We start from the raw sequence: 13800 nt of genomic DNA on the forward strand, positions 1-13800 counted from the left end.
TGCTGATGAAATATTGCGTGAATTGAGACGTAGGCAAATTTTGCTGTTTGGTAAGAAGGCCGTAAAAGTATCAACACTGTTCAGGAAAATGGTGAATTTATTAAATTTTAAATAACATTATACAACTTTTATATTAAATTATTAGATAGATAGACATTAAAATTATTATAACATTGTTTCATTTATTACTGATAAAAAGGGAAGCGGTTTTACACTATTTTATACAGGATTAAAAGGCAAAATAATATTTGAACAAAGCTGTGGAAAGAGCTTCCTTATGCAGTGTTTCCGGGACGGTACGACAGGGGTACCGACAAAAAAACGCCTTCATTTTTTTTGCGCCGACAACGCTCCTGTGATTCGTCTAGTGTTGCGATATGAGCGGCTGTGATCACTTAACATCAAAATAGTAAAATTTCACTCCAATGGCTGCAAAACAACCCATATAAAAGAACGAAGCAATCATATTTTTCCATTAACCAACGCCATTTTTTATTGTTATTCACAAATGTTTGAATGGACACATTGGGCTTTTGTTTTCAGGCCGGTGACAGCGTTTTTTATCCTCTTATCAACAACCATCCAGCATTCACACTATTTTCTCTCGTCACCAGTAATCAGAAAAATGTTACAATGGCTCCAATTCCGGAATACCAGTAATAAAGATTGGGACGAGATGCAGACTTATTGATTCAGTACGCAACGAAAATCACACCTGATAAACCATTTGGCGTCGTGTTTCTCCAGTCTAAATAATAAGAAGAGAGATATATTGTCGCATGTCGAAGGTCTACCATAATTAATTTATTTTTTAAGTTTAAACTTAATAAGAGTTTATTTGTCAAAGACTAAACCTCTATAATGTATGTGTGTCTTGTGTCATTCAAGTAGTAATGTGTGTAATGTTTATTTTAAATAATAATTGAATGTATTTATAATGCATTTTAAATAAGAAGAATAGCTTTATACACTTCTTCTCCATTTGTAAGTTTATCTGTGTTAAATCTCACGTTCATTATGTTCCATTATGTATATCGACAGTTTCACAAAGAGATTAAAATTTAATGAATTCTTTATCGGCAACTTCTCTTTCTGGACAATTCTAAATACTTTTAATGACCTTCAAAGCATTGCATGCTGATTTCATATACGTCTGAATTATACAACTCATCGCAAATTGAAAATATGTAAATACCTGGCAAACAGCTCGTTGAGAAGTCGCACCAGTTCTTCGGCACTGCACTGATCTGATAGAGATGTGAATCCACAGATGTCGGCGAAGAGAATGCTAAAAAAAACAGAATGTTGCTTAAAAATGTCTTGTGAGAAATGTGTCAATTAGCGTTTGGTTTTTTTTTAACAATAGATGCAATATTTTTATTTGGATTTTTTTAATATGCTAGCTAATAGGATATATAACTTATAAGTATTAAAAAGAATTTTCAATGTTTTTATTATTATTTTTTCAGTAAGGAACGCTACACTCTAGATATGTTGCAGTCATATATTTTCAACGTTTCTTACATAAAAAATAGAAAAATCAATAAAGTAAATAAATTCCTTTCACTACAAAATATTATATTATTATCTAGTACAACATTATATTATGAATAACGTATTACTTTTGTTTAGATATCAATTAAGAATTCAATACAATCACGTAAGGACTCATTCAATTTCCCGTTCCGTTCAATTTAAAATCTATCCGATTTTATTATTTCTTAAAAATTCTTGCTACAAAACTTTTTAAATTGACTAACACATTTAAAACTTAACTGCAAAAGTAATCATCGAGCTCGTAAAAGAAAGTCACGACCGCGTAAAAGAAAGATGCCAGTGCATAAAATTTAATTTTAGAATCATAGTCTCTGAAAGTACGCCCGTTTAACAACTAATTTGAAAAAATAATTACATGTCGTTGCAAGGTGTTCTATGCATTCTAGTATAATTCCGTAGCACTTATGCGTAGTGGTGCTACGCCACCTTTACTGACTACGAATCCCTACGGGATTCACTATTTTTTGAGTTTACCAAATTAGGCATACTCTTTTATTCATAGTTATGAAATGCCAACACAGACTTCTGGAGTACGGTTCGTAGACCATGAGGTATCTCAATACATTATTCCTGGTCACGTGTATTTCATAACTGTACCTAAAAGAAACATTTACACAGTTCGTCATATTATGTAATATGACGTTTTTTAAACGAATAATAATAATTAAATGAAATTCTTAATGAATAAGCGTTTTGCTTTTCATTCAATACAACTCCATCACAAACTTCTGCGATAAAGGTCCAAATAGAAAGGGGTAATAACAAAGTTAGTATAAAAGGTGTTTATTTTTAAAGGGTTATGTAACAGTTGTATGTAATTATGTATTGAGATACTGAAGTGTGTAACTTCATAGTATTAGAACTATACATATAAACCTACACCTATTTAGTGATTTTCTAAAAAAATAGGCTAATTGATAATAGCCAATCTAGCTGTATGTCATTTAGAAATCATCGTTATTATGAATTATTATTATACTTAAAATTATGTTATTAATTATTATTCATATAAAATATATGTATTAATCATGTTTAATTAAAATTAAGGGGGGAATCTGTGAGGGTGATTTTATCTAATACCAATAGAAAACCACACTATTTGTGAGTATTATAGAGTTATATATCTTTATATTATATTATATTATTATAGTATATATATCTTTATATTAATAGAAAAAATGTAAAGACTTTTTGTAATTGTCGGATTTTAAAGTTAGTCATACAAAAAATGGTCGAAGGAAAACGTTTGTAACGAACGCAGCCATAACGATGAGATATTGTTTTGTAGATATTCATGTGGCAGCATCGGAACACAAACTAATATGTTTACATTGGTAAATACGGACGTAGTCGCGGGTAACAGCTAGTAATGTATGATATTCCACAGTTCAATCGATTTAAATGTCAATTTCCGTGCAACGGAACTTGCATTCGAAATCACCACATCAAAATCCTATTTTTGTTGCCGAATATTTTACGAGTTGTTGAAATATGTTGAAATGTTATTAAGATAGGGAAATAATATTTCACCATGTTTCGACATATCGTGTTTAGATTGATAGTACTGCTTTAAAATACTATTACAGTTTTATTTCAAATAAAACATTGAAATTTATTGTTGAATATTAATATCTTTTATACAATAAAACATCTTAATAAATATAAATAAATCACAATAACATATCTAAATACACACATACACACATTCTTAGAAGTTATACTTTTATTTTATTTTAATTTTAATCTCACTTTTGTATTTAGACAGTATTTTTATTTTATTTTATCTGATTTTGATAATTTGATCTGGTACCGAGAAGTCACTGGCAGCTGAAACATAGTTCATACTACTTTAGCTGTCTTTGCTCCCTGTATTGTATGTAAATAATCTATATATATAAAAATGAATTGCTGTTCGTTAGTCTCGCTAAAACTCGAGAACGGCTGGACCGATTTGGAAAATTTAGGTTTTGAATTATTTGTGGAAGTCCAGAGAAGGTTTAAAAGGTGAATAAGTAGAAAAATGCTCGGAATTAAATAAAAACAACAAATTTGTTTTTCCTTTGATGTGTCTATACATAATTTCTATGAGAGAATTTATTGACACACGGTTTGACAGTTCTGCTGTGAAACAAGTTCATTACGACAGCAGGGTGCATATTCTACAAAGTAATTCTTGACGTTATGATATACACTGGCCTTCAAAAGTAAGTATCACACTTCTAAAATTGGGATAACGTTTTAAGTTCACAAGATATACTTTCGAAATAAAAAGGACTCCAAAGAGAATCTAATTTTGTACATAAAAACTTTATAGTCGGTAACCTTCTTTTAAGATTTGGCTGAAAAAAAACTTCAAAAACAAAACCATGCCTTTTTCAAAGTGGACGTTTCCGAATTACAATTTTACTATTCACATTTTTCTTTCTGTTTTAAATTTTTTTCACGATCGATAGGTCTTGTTTTAAAAATTTATGCTAAAAAGCATATAACATTTATTTATCATGCCTCTTTCAGTTGAAGAATGTGCTAGGATCATGGCTTTTCTGGAACTAGGCATCAGTATGCGTCGCACTGCAAGAATGGTGGGTGTGACGGTACGAACGATCCAGAAGGTAAAGCGAAGGTACGAAGAGACTGGACACCATCTGAGGAGACCTTGTAATGGCAGACCCAGGTGTACCAGTGCCCGAGAAGATCGTTATATTATTTCCACTGTGTTAAGAAATCGCCACCATAATGCAGTTGAAGTCCAGCAACAGCTACTTCAGACCCGGAGGGACTACATTAGTGAGAGTACAGTGAGAAGAAGACTTGCTGAAGCAAATTTGAAACTCCGAAGACCAGCGAGTGGCCCAAAACTCGAGAGACAGCATCGAGTAGCGAGACTGCGGTACGCCCGTGAACACATGCAGTGGGATGAAGAAGAATGGTCAAAATAATGTTTGCAGATGAGTCTCGATTCTCCCTTTACACTTCTGATGGAAGGCGAAGTGTTAACAGGTGACCTGGTGAGCGATACCTTCAAGCCTACATGTATGGGCTGGCATATCTTCAGAGCTAGTAGCTATAGAAAATGGCACCCTCACTGGGTAAAGATATGCTCAAGAGATTCTCAATGAGTATGCAGGGCCATATTTAGCAAATATGGGTGATGGATCGATGCTGATGCATGATAATGCCCGGCCACACACAGCTCATATCGTACAAGAGTATATTCAGGAGGACGGTATCAGCGTGATGGCTTGGCCATCAAGAAGTCCTGATTTCAACCCGATTGAACACGCCTGGGATGAGCTTGGGAGGCTAGTCAGAACACCACCTACTACCCTCAGGGCACTAAAGCAGGCCCTGGTAGAAGAATGGGAGAATATTCCCCAACATCGGCTCCGAAACCTAGTGTTCAGTATGCCACACCGACTCGAAGATGTAATCAGAGCTCGAGGAGGCAATACCAGTTATTAAAAATTAAATAACATGTAATACATTTTAGTTGAATTTTTTTAGACTAAACTAAAAATGTCTATTTTCATTGTTTTATCTTTTTTAAGTTAAAAATGTTACTAATGTATAATTTTAGTTTCTAAGAATTAAAGCCTATAAAATTTGCAACAAAACGTTTTTAATCTTAAGTCTCTATCTTCTATAGTTAAGAAAAAAAATAATTTGAAAAGTGTGATACTTACTTTTGCAGGCCAGTGTATTATTGACAAATTCAAAAAAAAACATTATTTTATTTATTATATATTCTGTATATAGCGTCTGTCGGGTCAGCTAGTTCATAATATAATTTAGAAACATTTGTAACTTGTAATACTATTATTAATTATTGTGATGTTTGGTAAATAAAGTTATTATTATTATCTTTTAGGGTAACTTCATGCAAAAGGTATCAGTAAAATCATCAGTGGAATTAATAATAATGAAGTACCACTGAATATTTATTCCTTAAGCTTGAGGTTCACATACTTAAAAGGTTTCATAGTTTTTGAAGTTTATTTCTACGTGAAAATGTATTCCATTTATATTTTTCTCAACTAGAAAATAACACTTTATCAATTAAAGGACTACCAGAAAAACACATTACATCGTAGAGGTAAAAAAGAACCTCTACACACGTGAAACTCTCCAGACGACACGTGAAATGAAAAGTCCATTTATCGCCATTTCCAGCTTCATTCAAAATATACACGACCAAAATAAAACTATACTGCACGTTAGAGCACTGCACAAAATGGATTAAGAGATTTTTTTCTATTGTCGTCCACAACTTGATATTATGTGATATTTTATGTTAGCTTCATAAATACGAGCTTGACCTTTTTAGATTTAAAAAGCTTTTTATTTTTATAAATTTACTAGCTGACAGAAATTGTTCTGTACAAAATTAATTAAAAACTGATTTTTTTTTATGAATTTGTCAATCTATCTATATATATAAAAATGAATTGCTGTTCGTTAGTCTCGCTAAAACTCGGGAACGGCTGGACTGATTTGGCTAATTTTGATCTTGAATTATTTGTCGAAGTCCAGAGAAGGTTTAAAAGGTGAATAAATATGAAAATACTCGGAATTAAAAAAACACAACAATTACGTTTTTCTTTTGAAGTGTCCCCCGACGTTCAGAAATGAAATTGAAAGAATAGTTTATAATGAATAACTAATTATAATTTTTATAACTTTCTCAAGAGGTAAAAAATAAACTTAATTTTAGCTAACTATAGTTGGTAGATTTACTACAATTGTTGATTATCTATCACATTATTTTTATGTAGATTGATAAATCTTAAGTTTTGTCACAAATAAAAATGAATAAAAATCATTAATTTATTTATTATATACAGAACAACGTCACGGTCAGCTAGTAATATATAATAATAACAAGAATTAATATTTCGTAAAATATGCTCCTTTTTTTATGGAATAGGAGGACCAACGAGCGTACGGGTCACGTGATCACCGCCGCCCACAATCTCTTGCAACACCAGAGGAATCACAGGAGCGTTGCCGGCCTTTAAGGAAGGTGTACGCGCTTTTTTTGAAGGTACCCATGTCGTATCGTCCCGGAAACACCGCACAAGGAAGTTCCGCACAAAGAAGAAGAAAGCTCCTTGTAAACCGCACTGTGGAGGATCCATCCATCATCATCATATCATCAACACATCCAGGTGGTGAGGATGATATCCTAACTTGTGGCGTGTCGTGCGAAGGTGGAATTCGGCGGCAGGAATTAGGTGTTGTTAGTGTTACTGTCAAACCGTGCGTCACTTATTTTTCTCATAGAAAATATAACCATACAAAACAAATATTGGAAATAAAAATAATTATGGGTCCCAAATCGCCAAACTGCAAATAGTGTGCATAATTTTATTAAAATCGGATCAGTACTTTAGGAGCTTTATTTTCGTTTCATCGCGGACAAACAACATGATTCATTTGCATTGAAACACCATATACTAGATGAGCATACATAATACTTTCAATAGCTACTCCTTCAATGTTAGATATCAAATATAGGCATTTTATACATTTATAGAATTAAGAGAGATTTTAAGGTACCAAACAAAATCTACAGCCTGTGTTGCCATCTTGTACGAAAACCTTTACTTTAAGCATCAGAATGTTTTGTACTTTTTTTCATCCAACTTAGTCAACATTTGTATTGCACAACTAAGTACCAAGTTTGTAACTTTAGATTTGTTATAGACTAATCTTTGGTATCTAGAATTTCAGTAAAATAGTTCTCAAGTTTTAGTTCCGAATGTAGTTACAGTTTATCTACGGTGTAAGTAAATTTAACAACTAAGATATCTAGTTTTCAAGTTACTTGAGCATTTATTTTCCTTATAAAATGTAGGGTCGGCACGTTCCTTAAAAAGTATTTTTCCAAGTAAGAAATTTTTCTTTTAAGCCATTACGTCATTTGTTACAATAAAATACATTGTATACATTGTATTTAATCACATTAGTGTTAATTTAAACTTATTGAATTACTTTTCAACTTTATAGTTTCATTTTCTCTTAAAATGTATTTATATAACTTATCAACTATTATTTATTACTCAATACCAATAGTCAAGGAGGAATTACGATGACATATCTTATTTTAAATGAATATCTACAATCATATGAGTTATACTCAATTTAATAAAAGCAACATAGGCAGGTTTCGCACCATTCTAATTTAAAAAAATTACGTGGAAAATGTGAGACTTTTTGTGTTTGCAACTTTTCGTTAAAGAATATGAATGTTTGCAAGTGACGTACAAAAGAAGCACACGGATAAGCCATTCGACGCTCAAGTTATTTTAGCTATTAAACAATTATTATAATATACACTAGCTGACCCGAGAGACGTTGTTCTGTAGATAATAAAAAAAATACTGTATTATAGGAATTTTCCAATAATATTAATATCAATTCGTAAAAAATGCTCCCTGTTGTTATAATGATATTTTTTCACAGCTAAACTGTCAAACCGTGCGTCACTAAATTTTCTCATTGATAATATATGTCCATACAAAACAAATATTGAAAATAAAAATAATTATGGGTCCCAAATCGAAATAAAAACTATCCTATCTCTGTTGGTGGACCAAACTGCACTTCATGAAGTAATCCCCATTAAAATCCGTTCATTAGTTTAGCAGTCCATCGCGGACAAACAACGTGTCACGTAATTTATATATATTAAGATTTATGACCATACAAATAAACTTACCATAATTTTATGCTTCAGAATAAACCAAGAATATGGTAAACGATGATACCACTGTCAATACAATGACAATTCTGAAGTTTTCCGAATGTCAAGCAGCCTTGCAAATAGTTGCACATAAACGCAGGAAACGTTATACATTCGAATAACTTTCGTAAATTTTATTTGTAATGCCGTTAGTATCCAATTAAAATATCGTGAAGTTTTAATTCAAGAATTGATAACTTTGAATTAACCTTAACATACGAGGGCGGCACTGAAAATTTCGGGAATCTAGGAAGTGACACAACATTACTATTTAAAAATTTATTCATTGCTTTTCGAAGTATTCTCCGCGAAATTTGACACATTTTTCCATACGATGGAACCAATCATTGAAGCAACCATTCCATTCGGAAGTTGGGGTCTCCAAAATGGCCGTTTTGTAGGCGTCCATAGCTTTTTCAGGTGATGAAAATCTCTGACCACGCAATTTATTCTTTATTTTAGGGAAAGTATAGATATTATTAGGGCTCAGGTCAGGGCTTTACGGTGGATGGTCTCATAATTCTATGTTTTCTTGCTCTAAACACTCTTTTGTTCTGTGCGCGGTGTGAGAACTCGCATTGTCGTGATGGAGGGTGATGCGGCGGTTGCAGTTCTCTTTACGGAGTTCAGAAACGACCTGTGGCAAACAAATACTAGCATACCATTCTGCATTAACCGTGAAAATATTCCATTCCCGATACTTTTAGTGCAGCTTATTAAACGATGGCATATACATCGTTTAATTTTGTTTAGGTTTATATATTTTATGGTTTACGTAAGCCATGTAAATTAATTATTCAGTGACTAAGTTGGAATATATTGGATTTATTCTACTAAAAAACATAACTGCATCTTAATCTGTTGCGTGGTCTAGAAGATGTTGGCTATTAGTTTGTACCTTAATTAACTATTGACTATGTCGTTATTCTCAAAACTTAAAACGAAATACATAAAAAAAGTCTTACCAGCAGCGTCTTACGTATGAGTATTTCTTTATTTAAAATTAGGCCGTAGTTCCTTATTATAAAAATATTAATTTTAAGTTCTATTCGAGGTATTGAGAAAATAATTATTCGGGTGTATATATTTATTATGATTTTTTATTGATAAAAAAAAAAACTACTTCACGAAGTTTATTATATATAATTTACATAACTTTATTTTATTTACAATGATTTATAAAAAATATGAAAACATTTTAAATAATGGAAATTGAATTGAATACAGTGATAGAAAGTGATACCGTGACAGAATTGGTGATTGATAATTGTATAAAGTCACCAAATACTATCTATGTAAGTAAAAAAATAAAAAAATATTTATAATATTTCACATATAAGCAACACGTGTTTTTTGTTTTATTTGTATTATTACCACGTGTTTTATATTTTTGTGGTTGTATGTGTATAATTTTACATTTACGATTATTTTTTATTTTTTTATAAAAAATGTATTATTTTATGTTATTCATGATGCATTTAATAATGAGCAAGATATTATCGCGTAGCAACGACTGTACTGTCGACGTACATGAAGTGAGTTGTCAAACTTCATGTCTTACGTTCCGGACGTTTTTTCCCTAAAAGGGGGTATCGTCGGGACAAGCGACAGAAGGGAAAAAAACGAATTCGCATCGTCCAAAAGGAACTCCGTTCCAAAAAGCAACAATTGTTTTCATAACTATTACTAATTATAAGCAAACACCACAAGTATTGATACGACGGCACTAACCATCCCTAGTTAAAAGTTGTTTAATTATAATTTAATGAAAGAAATAAATTATTGAAAGATTCTGTAACAGGAGTTAGAAGAATCCAAACTATGAATCCGAAGCAAATACTGAATATGTTTTGTAACGAAGCGTCCGTCATTGAAATATTTCATTGAAATTGCAGAGCCTTTGTGTTGCAATGTGAATCCTCTTTCTCAAATAATACTAAGTGCCTAGGTAATTCTGTTTGAATACGGCCTGACGTCGCTTACTGGAAGCAGCACTTAAAATAGCTTGGAACTCAATATTGCTATAATAATATTTACCACTTTTGCGATTACTACGAGTTGAAATAACATTAATACTTGCCTTTGTGTTATAACATTAAGACTGAATGCAATAAAATTTATAACGTAACACATAAAACAATAGGAGATATAGTGTTCTCTTCCGGGCCATAATCTGTTTAGTGCTACACAAGAACATTTGACCTGTATGTCCAACTGTATTTAACAATAAAATTGTTCAAGTGGCTATTGATATCAAATTTCTTACAAAATGTCTAGTGGTGGTAAATAATTTATCAATACCGTTAATAAAGTTTTATACACATATAAGGACATAGTATTAGCAGTCTCATAGCGGAACGCAAAAGTGTACAATTATGTTCCTTAGTAGTATGTCAACTGTCACTGTCCGAATCGTGTTCAAAATTAAACATACGTAACCTGAAATGAATAAATATTTTACATTGCTACTTATTGACCAATAATATTTAAGCAACTGGATTAAATACGGCAATGTATTTTCTATATAATATATAGCAGTCGAAGCTTATCATGGTGTAATAATTTATGGTATTTTCCATTCCGGATTTGTTTTATATGTCGTGATTTGTCTTTGTGTATAGAACCTAATTGAATACAGTACGCCAATTTTTTATTAAGATTTTATTATTTATGTTCATTTCTTGGTCTCAAAACAATACAAGTTTTCGTTTCGTTTAGATTTATAACTAACTTAAAATATAAGCGTGGCTCATTTGCCATATTTTAAAATATAGTAAAGAGCTATAGTATATAGCTAATTTAAAATATAGTGATGTTTACTGAACTTGAAACAGTTATATGTAACAAATAAGTTAAAAAGGACTTTTATCGCATACTACGACTGTGACATATGGCGTGCTCGGACGCAATCCGAGCGTAAACTCTTCTTACATTTTATTGCGAGAACAAAGAACATGTGAGTACTAACCTAACGTTCTCATATTTCTGGATGTATATCTTGTGAAATTGCTCCTGTCGTGGCTGGCTTGCGATGTCTGCTTTCATCTCCATGGCAACGTGGCGAGGAAGCACTGACAGCAACAGGCGTTCCTTAAACAATCAGATTGCACAGTAAAATTCAAAATTTTATTTTAATTATTAATTCATCTTAACAAGAAAAATATTCGATGGGTTATAACATTATTTATATATAAATATGTTGGTTTTTTAATGTTATGTCTTGGTGCATATCAGTCTCGGCTCATACCGTCGGTCGTGTGCAACGCAGAGGCTAGAATTGATTGAAATCGCATCCACATTTTACACTAGTAATGTTCCAAAAATCTGCTTGACCAATTATTGCATCACACGGCAAAACCAAAAATATTATACCATATTAGGGTGCATAGCGTTGCTTATTTACTGAACCTTTTCACCATAGCAGCTAAATTGTTGATAAGACTTCTTTATAACTTAACTACTACTTAACCGTATTAAGTAGTCGGCATCAACATATACTGTATTTTAATTAACAGATGAATAATAAATCGCTACATTGCAAGAAAACTTTGTTGATTCTCTCATATAGTATTCCAAATTATGTTTCTCAAGTTCAACTCTAGAATAACGTTTCACGTTCCACTGGGAAACAGAAGCTGAGACCAATTAAAAACTTGAATACGATATTTTGATAGTTGCATCTCCGTTGAATTTATAGTCATTGTCAGATATATTGTTATTATATAAAGAGGATTCATCTCTAAGAGTATATTTTAAGAAATTGTTGTCAAATATAATACTGGTGTCTATTGTTTGGAAAGCAAAACTTTTTTTTGTTATCTACATTTATGATGATGAAGATACAATCAATATTTTCCAGTGAACACATATAAAGCATGGAAGCAGTCTTGTTATACTATCTATATTATTAGCGCCGAAAAAATCACACAATTAAGTCTTAATATAGTAAACTATCACTGCATAAAATAAAGAGTGTTATTGGTTTTGAATCTAGGCCGATATTAGAATGTGGTTTGTCTGTTAGTTTGTCATGCGCCCAACGTGATTTACATGATTGGTTCTCGACAGGACATGATTACGGTAACTAATGATAACTGGCTCGCTTGACGTATTTTTAATGTTTGACAGATATGTATCTATGCGTTTTGTATGACGGGATCAGTCATAACAAAATAAATGGATTTTTGAACTATGTAAGTACATATTAGCTAGATAAGTGCATAAAAGGCGTACACTTTTCTACAGGAGAATATGGCTGGCGATTGTTTAATTTAATTTTTTTATTATATTTATAAGTAATTAATATTTATTTATTTATTACCAGGATCCGATGGTAATCACTCGCCTAACAGAACTTATCCGCGTGCCGGGATAGTTTGCAAGCCCCGTCCAGTAACGGTATAGTTTTATTTGCGCTATTTTAAGGCGCCAGAAATGCTTCCATGTTTTATATGCGTTCATTGATATTTACACTTTAATCGATACCATAATAAGCAGATACTTCAAATGTTGAAAATAAAATGGACTTTTAATTCAATATTTGGCTGAACACATAATTTAATATAGCAACAACAACAAATAAAACTAAATACAACAAAAATTAAATATAAGCCTAGATTGCAGATTAACTCTTGGAATCTTAATCGTGTCATAGATAGAATAGTTGTGCGAATGAAATATTACAATTCCTGAATGTAACGAATAAAGGAGGCGGAGGTCTTAATGGAAACAATTCGGAAAGATTTGTGGTCCACCATTAGATATTTTCAGTGATATTTATTACCAATGAATACCACTTCTGATTCTTAATATTGGATCTAGTTTTGATACTTTCAAAAGATTAGAAGAAGAATTAATAATAATATCATGTTGTTTTTTATGACTTATAATAATTAGGGTAATTCTCAGACACACTAAGGGAAACACCTATTTGATAAATCAGTTTCAATATACTGATAATAAAAAGAAAATACAGACTTTATATATAGAAATAATGGATAACGAAAACATGTAGTGTATGAGTTATTCAGGTTTTTTCTATGGTAAAGAGAGCCAAACTACTGCACTAAGGGCTATAGGTGAGTGTGAACTATTTTTTTAAAGGTTATCCATCTAACATTGTGCTGGAGATTAAGAGCCAGCCAGTAGAATATAAAATATGTTACAAAAAGGTAAAATTATTAATGATCTCGAGCAAACAATGATGCACGAATACAAAATGCGTACTCAGTGAGGTGTGAAAAATCAATATAAACCTTAGAGTACGCCTGAATTTCAATAATGTCTTCGTATAAGATTTCGAAATAGAATCTCATTTAAATTGTTCTCACAACTCCGCGACTCGTAAAATTACTCATACGTTCAATAAGGAAATAATTTGACAAAATGATTTCCTTGTCGCAAATATAATGGAATATGGATTAACGTGGTGATAGAAATAAGGTTTGCGCTGTGTTGTTAAGATCAACAACGTGCATTACGCAATTACATTTAGTGTGAAG

General features: G+C 31.7%; 1 protein-coding gene across 1 annotated transcript in view; it reads right to left on the reverse strand.

The window, feature by feature from the left end:
- The window catches only part of LOC126978941 (adenylate cyclase type 6-like), a 308068-nt gene that overhangs the window by 41760 nt on the left and 252508 nt on the right, over nucleotides 1–13800 (reverse strand). Inside the window, exons 11-12 of the mRNA XM_050828068.1 lie at nucleotides 11268–11389; nucleotides 1196–1288 (exon numbers count right to left, since the gene is read on the reverse strand). Of these exons, the coding sequence (XP_050684025.1) occupies nucleotides 1196–1288; nucleotides 11268–11389 (215 nt within the window). The remainder of the gene's footprint in view (nucleotides 1–1195; nucleotides 1289–11267; nucleotides 11390–13800) is intronic.

This window comes from Leptidea sinapis, chromosome Z, assembly GCF_905404315.1.
Source record: "Leptidea sinapis chromosome Z, ilLepSina1.1, whole genome shotgun sequence".
NCBI classification, from domain to species: Eukaryota; Metazoa; Arthropoda; class Insecta; order Lepidoptera; family Pieridae; genus Leptidea; species Leptidea sinapis.